This window comes from Thunnus thynnus, chromosome 15, assembly GCF_963924715.1.
Source record: "Thunnus thynnus chromosome 15, fThuThy2.1, whole genome shotgun sequence".
In the NCBI taxonomy this organism is placed as follows: domain Eukaryota; kingdom Metazoa; phylum Chordata; class Actinopteri; order Scombriformes; family Scombridae; genus Thunnus; species Thunnus thynnus.
In genome coordinates this window covers 11134179-11146902 of record NC_089531.1, presented here as the reverse complement: position 1 = coordinate 11146902, position 12724 = coordinate 11134179, and the positions used below count along the sequence as shown (strand labels likewise).

The 12724-nt window shown below is 40.0% G+C and overlaps 1 protein-coding gene across 1 annotated transcript in view; it reads right to left on the bottom strand.

Annotated features, from left to right (window-relative positions):
* Nucleotides 1-12724, bottom strand: part of angpt1 (angiopoietin 1) — a 55373-nt gene that overhangs the window by 31592 nt on the left and 11057 nt on the right. The window contains exons 2-3 of the mRNA XM_067612551.1: nt 1635-1790; nt 620-741 (exon numbers count right to left, since the gene is read on the bottom strand). Of these exons, the coding sequence (XP_067468652.1) occupies nt 620-741; nt 1635-1790 (278 nt within the window). The remainder of the gene's footprint in view (nt 1-619; nt 742-1634; nt 1791-12724) is intronic.

The following is a 12724-nucleotide window of genomic DNA, read 5'->3' as shown; positions in this document are numbered from 1 at the left end:
GCCTCAAGAATAACTTAAAAGTCAGAATCACCAGAGACTATGCTTTCAAACGGTGCTCATGTTTTTTTTCAAAGTGATTGCAAGCAGTCTCTATGGATACTTCAGTCTGCAATGAGAGATGCGGACCAAACCCTTTAAACACTACATCATCTGAGACAATCCCACGGGACCAATCACTGTAAAGAACAAGATTTAGAGACATGAAAACGTATCCAAAAGCCACATTTCACTTCTTTGATTTTGTAAGAAATGCCCAGTGGTGCAATATGGAAACCATAGCCTCATGCATTTGAGACAGATTTACCGAACATCACAGGGAATAAGAGCTTACTATTATGCTGTTGTTTTAATATAACTGCATATTGTCTTGAAGTGTGTGATAGTAAATGAAAGCTGGTAGCAAGCTTTTGATTTTGTTTACCCGATCGTGCGAAGAACAGCTGTATGTTCTTTGACTTTTTTGGGGGCCCGGGGGGGGGGGGGGGGGTTGCACAGACTGGCTCGTTGCCTGTCAATGTATCATCTTTACTCACTCCAGTATGTCTTTGTCCAATTTGCTGCAGTATGAATGGAAGCCAGCCTGTGATTTTGGTGTGGGCTTTAAGTGTTGTCTGTTTACCTGTTCTTGTCATGGAGCTTGCTGATCTCATTGGTCTGGACCATTAAGTCTTTCTCCAACTTGTTAGTGGAAAGAGAATTTTCCAGCAGCTGGATCTCAAGCCTGGATGTCTGATTCAGAACCTGCAACAACAGCAAATACAAAGATATGCAGAATACAAAAGATAAGAGGTAATAAAAATCAATAAAAGGTAATAGACCGAATGTGGTATATGCTTTAGAGGTCTGGAGCCAATTTCACAAATGATTGTCACTTGCAAATTGCAGATAAATTCGTGAGTCCTACAGTCCTCTTGCATGCCAATGCATGTGTTGCAAGAATGGAGTTTCTTTTGATCAGTTAAACAAGTGAAAATTGATGTGAGAGGAAATTATCTTATGTTGCAAGTCGTAGCTTGCATGTTGCAAATTTGATGAAACAGGCCCCTTATCTGCTTTTATACACACTCTATTAGCTGTGGTAACAACAGCACCAAACCATGAGTAGAAACCAAAAACACAGGGTTTTCTTTAAGTCCTTCCCGCACACTGCAGGAATAACACACACTGCACATTTGAGGCACTTATAAACCATCATCTTTGTTTTCATTTTGTCAAGTGTTCACCCAACACATGGAAATACTTAGGCGATATTCATCTCAGCTATGATTATCTTTTTTTAACTTTGCGAACAGTTATCTTTTTAGTACTTTAGCAAAAATTACTCACCACTAACTTTGTAACTTTACATCATCTCCTCCTCAAACTCCTCCACATAAGCAAGATAAAAGGAACCAGAGCCAAATGACTCAAAGAAGGGATAAGCATTTATATAGCATCAGTATTGTCTTTGGCCAGTTGACTGTAACCTTTTAAGGGTGGTGAATGTGAAATAGTTGCGTTAATGGAGCATAGGATGGATCCTCTCAGAGACAAAAGGAAAAGTTACAAGGAACAAGGGACAAGGAATTGGATCAGCTTGCACATTTTCATGCAGACAAGAGGTTTAAAGAGTATGTTTTTTAGAGGGGTGTTACCTGTGTCTCTACATCAGTTAGCTTTCGTGTCTGTTCAGCTGTCTGAGAGAGAAGGTTGGTGCCCATTTCCAACATGGCTGCTGTGTGGTTGTGGACAGCACTCTGCTGCAGTTGAGCCATCTCCGTCTTCATGCTCTCTTTGATGTAGTTCTCAATCTGCCCAAAAAAAGAAAATGGCAGAAGACAGATAAGACACAGAGGAAAACGGGTAGTAACAAATGATATAGACAGAGATGAAGGTGCCAAAGGTAAAGAATTAACAGATAGTGTAGTTGCCATGTCAGGGCTACCCTACATGTCATTTCCCCATCAGCATATTACAGCAAGTCTTCTGCCGTACACTGATTTGCCCCTTTCATGTATGAATGTACAGTATAAATACTCTAATGTTGATGTAACCTGACCCACTAAGCTGGGTAAACCCAGCACTAATTCAATCAAATTCTTTACTTTTTGCTTGTGAACACACTAGAATAAAGACGGTTAAGGTGGCTTTTAACTCTAAAAACTACATGGACTGAGAAGACTGGTGTTAATATCATCTTGCACACATTGCTTTTGTCTCCACTTCTCAGATATTTTGTTTCTTACACATTCACATTCATAGCAACAGTAGACCTGAAGCATACCGTTTGCTGTTCCTTGTTCAAGATTCTCTTAAGGGGACGTAACATGCACGTTTCCATGTCTATATTTATGTTTTGGCGCTCTACTGGTATATCTTTGCATGATTTACAGTTAAAAAAAAAACAAAACTGGCTCTTTATGCAGCCCTTCAGTTCAGCCTCTGTCTGAAATAGGCTGTTTTAACTCTTGTCTCTGTAAGGCCCCCATCCCGGGGAGCCCACTCTGTTCTGATAGGCCAGCTTCCAGACGCTGCTCCTAAACAGACTTCCGGCATTTTAGTTAGTTAGGGCTGGGGCTTTAGGAGCGCAAGCCGCCGCCGCTGCTCCCCAACCTCGCTGCTGCCTCTGGCACGCCGCCATTCCCTGCCTGTTCACCTGCTGCGCCGTCCAACGGAGCTGTGGTTCTCCGTGGGAGTTGGACGGTGCCACAAGCTCAGACCCCGGGGGGGGGGGGGGGGGGTCTCGTCGACCACGCAAGTTTAGTATATATTTTAACTTGTATGTATTGTGTATTTTCTATTTTGTATTTTATTATCGTGGGGACAGGAGAGAAGCTGGGTGGGGTTGAGTTGGGTCCCGGGCGGGGGGAGGTTTTGTATTGGCCCCACCCTCTTTCTTAAAGTAGACGTGTGACTCCACTGTGTGCAGTGTGGTGTGCTCCCAGGCATTTCTGAAGTTGTTGTGATGTGCTCTTATCCCTGATGTGTGTTGCATCTCTGGATGGTGGTGTGTATTTTTATAGTGTGGCCAGCCCTAATAAAGATTTCCAGTTTGCCTGATACTTTGTCGGTTATTCTGAGGTCTCTGTCATTTATCCCACATAAATTCTGGTCTCTGTTTGAACTCAGATTTATTACACATATGTTCACCTCAAGTTTCGGAACTTTGACCATGTTTATAGACATCATAACAGTATAATAATAACAGAAAATCACAAAAAGCATGATATGTCCCCTTTAAAATGTTTTCAAATCAACATTCTTACTGCTACATATGGGAAATGGTTGCTTACATCTAAAGAAATGCACAAACAAATATTTTTTCCATCATTTGAGTTGCACTCAAGTGAAGCAGGCGCTGTGTTGTAGGCCCTCCCACAAAACTGTTATTTTTAATGATTAAAATTAACATTTAAATACACAATAAAGACAAAAAAAAAGTTTCTGTTTCCAAAAAAGCAAAAAACAACATTTATCAGGCTACTATCAGAGTGCAGATGCAGTCACTGTCTAATTTCATAGCTGAAAATGCATTTCCTATTGAGACTAGAAGAACTTAGAAAACAATGTAGGCAAAACAGGAGGTAGAGCTGAAAATACCTGCTCGACTTGATTGTCTATATCGTCTTGAAAGCATAGACCGTTTCTATTGAGACAAGCTAATGAACTGACAGCGCGATGCGCCACTCTCTCTCTCGTTAAAAGTGAATTTAGCTCACCCAGCAGTTGATCTCGCTGTCTCCCTGCAATCAACTTAAAAAAATAATAATCCAGCCAGATCATCCAAACAAGATGATATGTCCTTAAATAGAATTATTGGAATCAGTGTTCTAAATAAAGCGATGCATTGGCCTAAACAATCCACAGCAAAAAATAAACATGATAGATAAGATACTATGTTTCATTTTCGCACAATTTGAGCAATGTACCCACGAGTACTCGCTTGTAATAAACACAAACTGTTGCGGGTAAATATTAAGCTAATTCAACATTGAAAATGTCCTAGAAAAAGATTTTAAAAAAACATAATCAACCAGATATTGCTAGTCGCCTTCCACAGCATGATATCAGTCATTTCTGTTTTATATTTAATTTCTGTCTACCAGTTGGAAACTGTGAAAGAAAAGCAAACACTATTAACTTCTGTAATTAAAAGTCCCAGCCAAAATTACTTCGGCTCATCCAAAATTGAAATCCTGGCACCGTGCCTGAAGTGAAGAATGACTTAAGTCAGTATAGGCTCAGCCAGATGTAGGTGGTTAACTCGGGATGGAAGAGGCAGAGATGAACAGATATTCACTCAGGCTTCTCTGGAAAGAACTCTTTCATCCTTATCTACAAAGCCAAACAAATCACAAGATGGAAATTGAGGTAAAGCTTTGATAAGATTCTTCATATCAATGAACTATATGGACCATCTGTGTATTGTTCTTGGTCTTTTTTGTTCATTTTTCTTCCCTAGGGTTCAGTTAAGTAGGTCCGGTAACCGTATTAGGTCTTTCTAACTTGCCATCTTGTGCTTTGCCTCCTTGTGTCTGCATCATTTGTACTGTGTTTTACATCATTTTGTTACCTTGACTGTTAACTTATTAAATCTTGGAGGGCTCGTCTGTGTATGGGTAGAGACATGCTTTTGTTTTATAAATAAATTGAACTTGATCAGATTTTAAGTGATGGTCTGGTTGCTCACATTCTGAACACACACTGAGATGACTCCGTGATTGGCCAGTTGAGATAAACTACTTCATCTTTAAAAGATGTTTTCTGAGTTTTGCTTTGGCTCATCAATGGGTTGTGACAGCCATTTTTTAAGGAACGCATCAACCAAGACAAATCAGCATCAAACAGCACAACATCAGATGTGTCGGTGTCCTTAGCAACAGTTCTCATTGTGGAGCTGTGGGGCCGAATTAAACGCTCACACACTGAGAAAGCTGAAATATGCCGCACTCTAATCTAAGTCTGTGAAGGAAAACGGTTTGTTACGAGTCAGAGGGCACTTCCACAGAAAGCAGCTGGTGACAACACAAGTCTCAGTTCATCTTTCCATCCCTTTGTACATACAGATTGTTCCCATTATCGCATTAGTCCTGATATCCGGTGATATACCCCCCCTTAACAGTCAAAGGGACCTTAACATATATATTTGTATTGGAGCAGGCTTGAACTGTAATTGTTTGACTTCCATATGGGGGACCACAGGACCAAGTGAAGACAACAACATGTGTGTATTGAAACAGAAAAAACTGGCCACAAGGTTTGACAAAGTTTTGGATCAGTATTGTTGATCATGAGGTTTCTAAAACTAACAGAAAAATCTTTCTATCTGTTTCTGTTGGCACAATTAAATGTGGATAATATGTACACCGTAGATATTTCTAGTAAAACATTTACTTTGGGGAAAAAAAAATGCCTTTTTTTTCTTATAAAAAGAATAGATGACTTCTATTGTTTTAATTGATCAAAGTCTGATAGATGATAAAAGTCAGAATAGAGGTGGAAGTTTTGTTCCTCAACTGAAACATCCAGTTCAGAGCCATTTGCACAGGTCTGCCAAGTCGAATTAGCTTTTAAATGTAATATCCTTACTTGGCAATGATATGTATGTGAAATGTAACATTTTTTCAGGCCGGATTTCAGACATAATACAGTTTCCCCTAACTGTGAACTACATAAGGCTGATATAAGTGTCACTTTCCACATAACCTCCAATGGTCTGGCCAGAGGAATAGGAAAGAAAACATGGAGTCTGGAATCCACAAAGCTCAAGTAATGATGGATTACTCTGCCTGATAATGAACCATAGAATATGATTATGTTTGGAAATGGTTTTCAGTGCATCCAGAAATGTAAAATCTTTGAAATCTGAGTTCAAATCTATAGCAGCAGCCTGCAGTTTATTCATCTGCTGAGATCATTGTGTGCACTGTTTGAGGACCACAATAGGTTTTGCACAGTGTAAGTCACCTTGAGAGAAAAGGTAGTGAGGGGACAGATGGCTTACGGAAACTTAAGCCCAGCAATCACTTCATGGTCTGTCTCTCAGGGAATGTGGCTGACTCACGGCTGAATCTTGCGGGGGTCATAAATGGAAAGTACCAAGGAGAAACAAGATTACACAAACACGCCCAATCATGTAAAATCACTACTTTGGAAGCCGTAAAATAGGTCTATGTGGGTGTTGGGTTATTTAGATGGTTTCCAACCTCGACTCCAGATAAGTGCTGTGCTTTTCCAGTCATTGGCTACCAATAGAAACTACTGTCGGCAAAGAAAGCAAATACTCTTTTCCATTGCCAGAACTGAAATGCAAATTAGGTGGGAATGGGATTGAGATGGTGAAATAAATATGAGTGTATAATGACAATGCAAAGGTTGTGGTGCTTTACTTTCTACTAAGACGTGAGGTTGTCATGCCAGTGACTGATTTTTTGCAGAAAATATTGTAACCTAACCATTCTAAGTCAACCTGAAAATGGAACAAATTAATTTCAATTCACGGTGCTGTTTTCAATACATTTTCATCAAGAAGTGGAGTCAATGAAATGACAGAACCAAATGGTAACTTTATCTGACAATCATCAGATTTCTCTCACAGATGAGAATTTGAAGAGAAACAGGTTTCAGACCAGAAAGTTGGGCTTAAAAGCCTTATGGTTTGGTAAGCTTCTGCGTGGAGCCCACCGACTCAGGGTCATACTAAAAAAAAATGGAGGTCACCCTTAACCGTGCAGTAAGGTGTGACCATCTAAGTATGTGGGATATCAGAAGTAATGTGTCATAAACTCAAAACAGGACTCATACTATCTTTAAACTGCATCTTTAAACGGAGACTATCTAACCTTTGCTGAACAGAGGGCACAAGTGAAAATTGTGGGATAATCTTAGATACTAAAAAAATATTTTAACAATAGCACAAGTGTAGAGAAGTTATACATTCAGTTAACACAGACTAAATGTCCATTACAAAGCAATATTTACCTAAAGTTTTCTAACATTAGCTAACATTAGCTACCGTAAGCTACAGGTCAAGTAAGTAAGGCTGTAGCCGTAAAACCCAAGTGTGTATTTAAGTGAGCGAGCGTGTTTCAAGATGAAAACTTGTAACTGTTGTGTATTCCTCTATATGTGTGAACATTTGACACTTTGATAGCGAAGAGGAATTCAAATGTAACACCACGCTCATAAAAAATAAAAATAAATCTGGTGCTTTGATGACAAAGTAGATTTATAAGAGACATTCCAGAGGGTAAGATAACCCTAGGCTCTGCTTTTAGAAACGACTAAATCTTGCCTCTGGTTTTACAAAATCACTGTTTGCTAACTGAGAGTCACATAAACACAAGTTTATGTTTCCTTAAGTGCTGTTTTACACCACGGCATAAAGATCTTAAGGTGATGTACTTGGCACAGACATGCTCCACGTGGATTTTAATAATGATGCTGCCTGACGTCCCAATTCTGGAGTGTGCAGATCCATAAATGGTTTAACTACTGCCTCTCAGTGCAACTTACTGCATGTACAGACTTGTCCGTTTAGTTTATGGGGTACAATTGGCTGTTAATCACTAAACAAGTTGCTTTGGGCTGTCTACAACATAAATTATAAACAGACATGCAGATTTTAAGAGCAAAGGGACTGTTCATCTTACAATAGGACAGTGTTTTTCATGGAAAGCATCACAAGCGAAAAGGCAAGGAATTCACCCGCTGCGATCCCCAACATGCATATTCTGTACATTATCATGGTGCAGCTGCTAAATTGCCATCGCTTGAGAGCCAAGAACAAGATAATCCCTCAAGATGATACTCCCTGCTATCATTGTTACAGATTGCTGTAAATGTTTACCACTTTTCTTGACATTTCCCATTTAGCGTAACTTCCATTCTAAAAGGGGGTCCTGATCTTTCTCTAAACAGCAGCAGTGGTGGTGCTGAGAGACACTGTGAGAGTTAGAAAACGGTGGGCCTGGACTGTATAAAACACTTACGACTCGAGCTCTGTCACATCTCTGCTTATCTCTGACTCTGTGTGTGTGTGTGTGTGTGTGTGTAGGAAGGTGATGGTGTTACTGGAGCGGTCTGGCTTCTGGGATGCATCTCGTACGCTCAACCCTGGATCCATTTCAGAACCCTTTAATGGACAAGAGTATGGAAGCTAATACCCACCCCCCAAATCAGCACCTCCTGGTGTATCACACGCCACCTTGGGACCAACACCAGCGAATACACTTATGCCTTCTTATCGACCACCGACAGTGAAGGGTGAATTTGACACCCCTCAGTGAAAACTGTACCTATAAGTCACTCTAGAAGGGCTTTAGGAGGTGTTACCCTGATTCACTGTGCTGTCACTCCCCAGCATTGTATTATATAGCTATGGGCAACCTTTGCACATATCTTAGAAAGCTGTCTTACTCAGTCACTGGCTTGTTTGTTTTAAAAGCCACCTTGAAACAGTTTTAAGGCTCTCTGTCTTAAACTCTGTCAAGATTAGGTGAGTAACAACTCAGTCTGAACTCAACAGTTGACCTTTGTGACCTTTGACCCCAGTGGCCAGCATCCAGGCATTCACTCAACTGCTGCCACATTTTTCAACAGAAACAACAAAAATACAGAAATAAGAAATGAGTGAACAAAACATCAGCTTAAACTTGACTCTGAAAGGTGAGTTTGATGAATTGGCATCATAGATGGTAGAAACAGGCGTCTGCAGAGCGGTGGGTGGTCCAGACCCTTCTTCATCATCTCATCTCAGCCAGAAAGCACGACTGCCATCCGAAAAAACAATCCAGCCACTGCCAGCACCAACTGCTCTAAGGCTCTTTTTTCCTTCCCATCTGCGTCTTTCTTCTTCTCCTCCCCCTTTGTCTTTCTGTCAAGATGCTATTGTGCTGATGTCAATTACGTTTTGGTCATGCACTTCCAAGAATATAATGAGCCTTGTATACACAACCTGCAACCAAACCAACCTTTCTTCTGGATAAATCTCTGGGTAAATCATGGCGTTTAGTTTGAGGTGCCCAAAATTGTTTGGCAGGTCCAGAGACACACCATTTTTCACCCGTCAAAGGTTTTCTGTCACAATGGCTTGTCAACAGGGCAGATAATAAAAGAAAGTGAGAATATTTAGCCAACAGTCAAGCTTTCAAGGCTGGTTGATTGTTTTCTGTGGGAAAAGAAATCAGAACTTCAAACCAGAGGGCAAATGTTTTAGGCCAAATTGATTTTCCATATTCGTTTTGTCAAATGTGCTTCGACTACACAGCTTTGTTAATCATTATTCAAGAATCCGAATAAACCACACACTTTGAAAACAGACTGGAAAATATGATGTTAAAATTGCAGTCAGAATTTTTTTTTGACGACTTATGAGCTCTGTAAACGGCTAATTTGCTTCAAGTTATAACAACAGAAAACCACAATGCTGCTTTTGATTTCAACAAAGTATGAGTAAAATGTTAAGCATGTGGTGCTAAAATAAGTTTTGAGACACAATTTGGCAGAAATGGGGCTTCAGCTGAGTCAAATTTGAGATTTAAATGTTTATTAGAAATAAAATAAGCTCCAAGAAATTAAGAGAGACTGGATGTACTGTTGCTGTATTTAGTTTGTTTCATATGGCTACTTTTACTTCTACTATTAGCACAAAAGTTATCATTTGTGATCTACGTTTAGTGCCTTAGTGTAACAAGGTTACACTAAGGCAACATCACTAACCAAAATATCACACCACATGAAAGTAACTTCTAGCTTGAGAGAACTTTTTAAATCAAGAACTTTGACAGTGTTATGTCTATAAGACAAACCCTGCAAGCCACAGAGCAAGATGAATTAGTCTGAGTCTTCTGTATGTCTGCAAAATATAAGATAAAAGCCAGTTTATCTCAAAAGTCAAACATGATCTACAAAAGAAACAGCAAATTAAATTTTGACATTGTGCTATGAAAAGAATGAACTTTCTGTCAACATCAAAATAGAGATGGACAAAATGTTTCGCCTTGAACTTGAGGTCTTTCACACTCTGGTGTGAGCACATCCAACAGAAATGTTTGCTTTTCTTTTATTGATATTAGTACAGCGGTGTGGACACTTGCTTGTTTTTACGATCAAAATTCATTCCGGAAATGAATTTTCAGAGTTGGTCTAGACGGGGATAATTTGGCAGTCTTCTATGACCAGATTCCAGTAGCAGACCACATAAGTCAAGTCCATGATTGCATGAGTATGGAATTATTTAGGGAAAAAAAAAATCTGCTTCTCTGTAGACAAAAGCAAGAAAGGTTTGAATAAAGCATACGCAAAAGAATGAAAATATATAATATATACGTTCCTTTCATGTTTGACTCATGTCTCGAGCAGCTGCAACGATGGCTATCAGAGACCTCACGTGATTTCTTTCCATGTTAAATGAAAATAAATAGAGTGAAGCAGAGATTACGCATGAATGTATATTTTCACAAATCCTCCGGTTACAATCCTGCTCTCTAATGTCAAAATGGACCCAAAAATTACTCCAATTAATTATGCGTATCTAGCCGTATGGGAGAGGAAGTACTTGCATTCACCCAAGACATGGGAATGCGTAACGAAAACCAAACAACCAAACAAACTCCGACCTGCTTATTCATCCAGAAGTCCTAACTGTGAGTACCACTAGTGGGGCAGATTAACGAAGAATTTGATGTGTGATGCAGTTGTGGGAATCTTTCCTCAGAGACACATCTGGGCAGTAATATGCATGATGATGTCTTTCTTATTGTATGTCACTTGGTGGAGGCCGTGTCAGTCTGCCCTAATCCTGAAGCACGCAGGGATACCACAAACCCACCATCCCACGGAGGAGGCGTTTACATCTAAATATTTGAGATAGCATTCCAGTGTACCCTATAAAAAACCAGCACAGCAGGGAGTTCCTCTGCCAAAAAGTTGTAGAAATAGATGCAAAAGGACATGTTTTGTTTTAAGCTCAGCCGTGACAGAAACATTGCTATACATGCTGTTGTATGTTAAACCTCCTAGGCGGGCAAAACTTCAGGGAAAAAATGCGTCCAGTGTTCCAGTGTGTGTGCCAGCAGCGCTACCTATCAAGCTGTGTGTCTCTTAAAATCAAAATGAATGGGCATTTAATGACTGGGGTTGTTTCCTTCAACGTCACGTTAGTGTTTATCTTTCATCCTAACATCCCATTAAGGGAGGATTCCAGAGTTTATACCATCCCTGCAGTCGTTCAGGGTTAAAATCACCACCAAGAAATCTCCACAGTTAACGCCTTAAAGTTTTACTCACTTTCTCCTTCTGTCTCTCTCGGTATCCCTTCTGTCTCCCTGCGTATTGCTCCCCCTCCCTTCTTTCTTACAGTCTCAGCTTTGCTTTGCTTCTGTCACCAAAGACAGACTGACGTTATCGCATCAGGTCCATATTATGTTACTTATGAGTCACTTCGACTCTCCCCCTGTTGCTTTTGCTAGTGGCAAGCACACCCTGGACTATATATCATATCTGTGGCTGCATGAGACACCTTTAAATACCCATGGTGGCACTTAAAGGCAGTACCGAGTGCATATGGGCCCGAATTTCCCGTAAGTGATGCTGAATCCAACGCTCCGTCTAAACAAAAGAGATGAGCAGGAAGACGAGGTGCAGCAGCATAACATCTGCACATGGAACTGCTTCGGTCTGACCTGCGGTTCACCACGGCTGTTGGAGAGGAGGAAAATAGTCGCTGCTGTTAATGATAATGTGCAGCTCATGCATAGCCATTATTGTGTCACTGCCATGCTTCAACATTAAAAACATTTGCTGCTGTCTGACGTTCAGCCGATGATGGATGGAAACGCTGATAACGTGTGTCTATAGTCTGTTGCTCGCGGAGTTACAGCTGTTTCTGGAAAAGCTGCAATGCAAATATAATTGTGAGTTATGCATCTAAAATTAATTGGAACAAATTTGGCAGTTAAATTCATCAGACTTTCATTTTAGGATCATTCACAGCATATTTCTACTGGGAAAAGATTCACAATTAGACACAAGGAATGAGGTAGAGCTCTGGAAGAAGCCCATTGTGCACCATTTGTATAATCTCCTTACATGTGTCCAGGTTTCTGTTTATTTTTGCATTTCCTAGACTGAAGTGCACAAGAGGTTTATATAAACTTAGTGGAAGGCAGAGGAAGGATCAAAGGATCAAAACCAGAGCAACTAAGCTCAGGATCATTATGTTCAGACAACAAGGCAAAACATCCTTGTGCATCACAGAATTTCCACAGACCCTACAATTACACAATATAATCCATTCTTATGAAGCCTTGCCATATTGGAACCAAACATGAACATCATTTAAATCTCATCCAAGCACTCCCATGTAGCTTGAGAGATAGAATATGGTGAAAATACTGATGTTTACTTATTAGTTATTTATTAGTTTCTGTGCTCGTTGTGTGGTGCACTTTATTATTTTATTACTTTCAAATCTGAAGTCTTGATCTTAAGTGGCTGTTCTGGTGCTTTGGGTTTGAATTGCATGATCTTCATCAGCAATCTGTCATGGTTGTCAACTGTAGAATTTCCAATTTCCTTTGTCTCTTCGTGCTTAGGTTGTCTTGGCTATGATAGCTTAAAAGTTTAAAAAATGTTAATAAATGGACCTTGAGGTAAGATTTCTATTTGTCAGCTGCGGTTTCCAAGGTGAAGAATGAACTTGATGACTCAATTTTTACGCCAACATGAATAACAAGTTCTCATA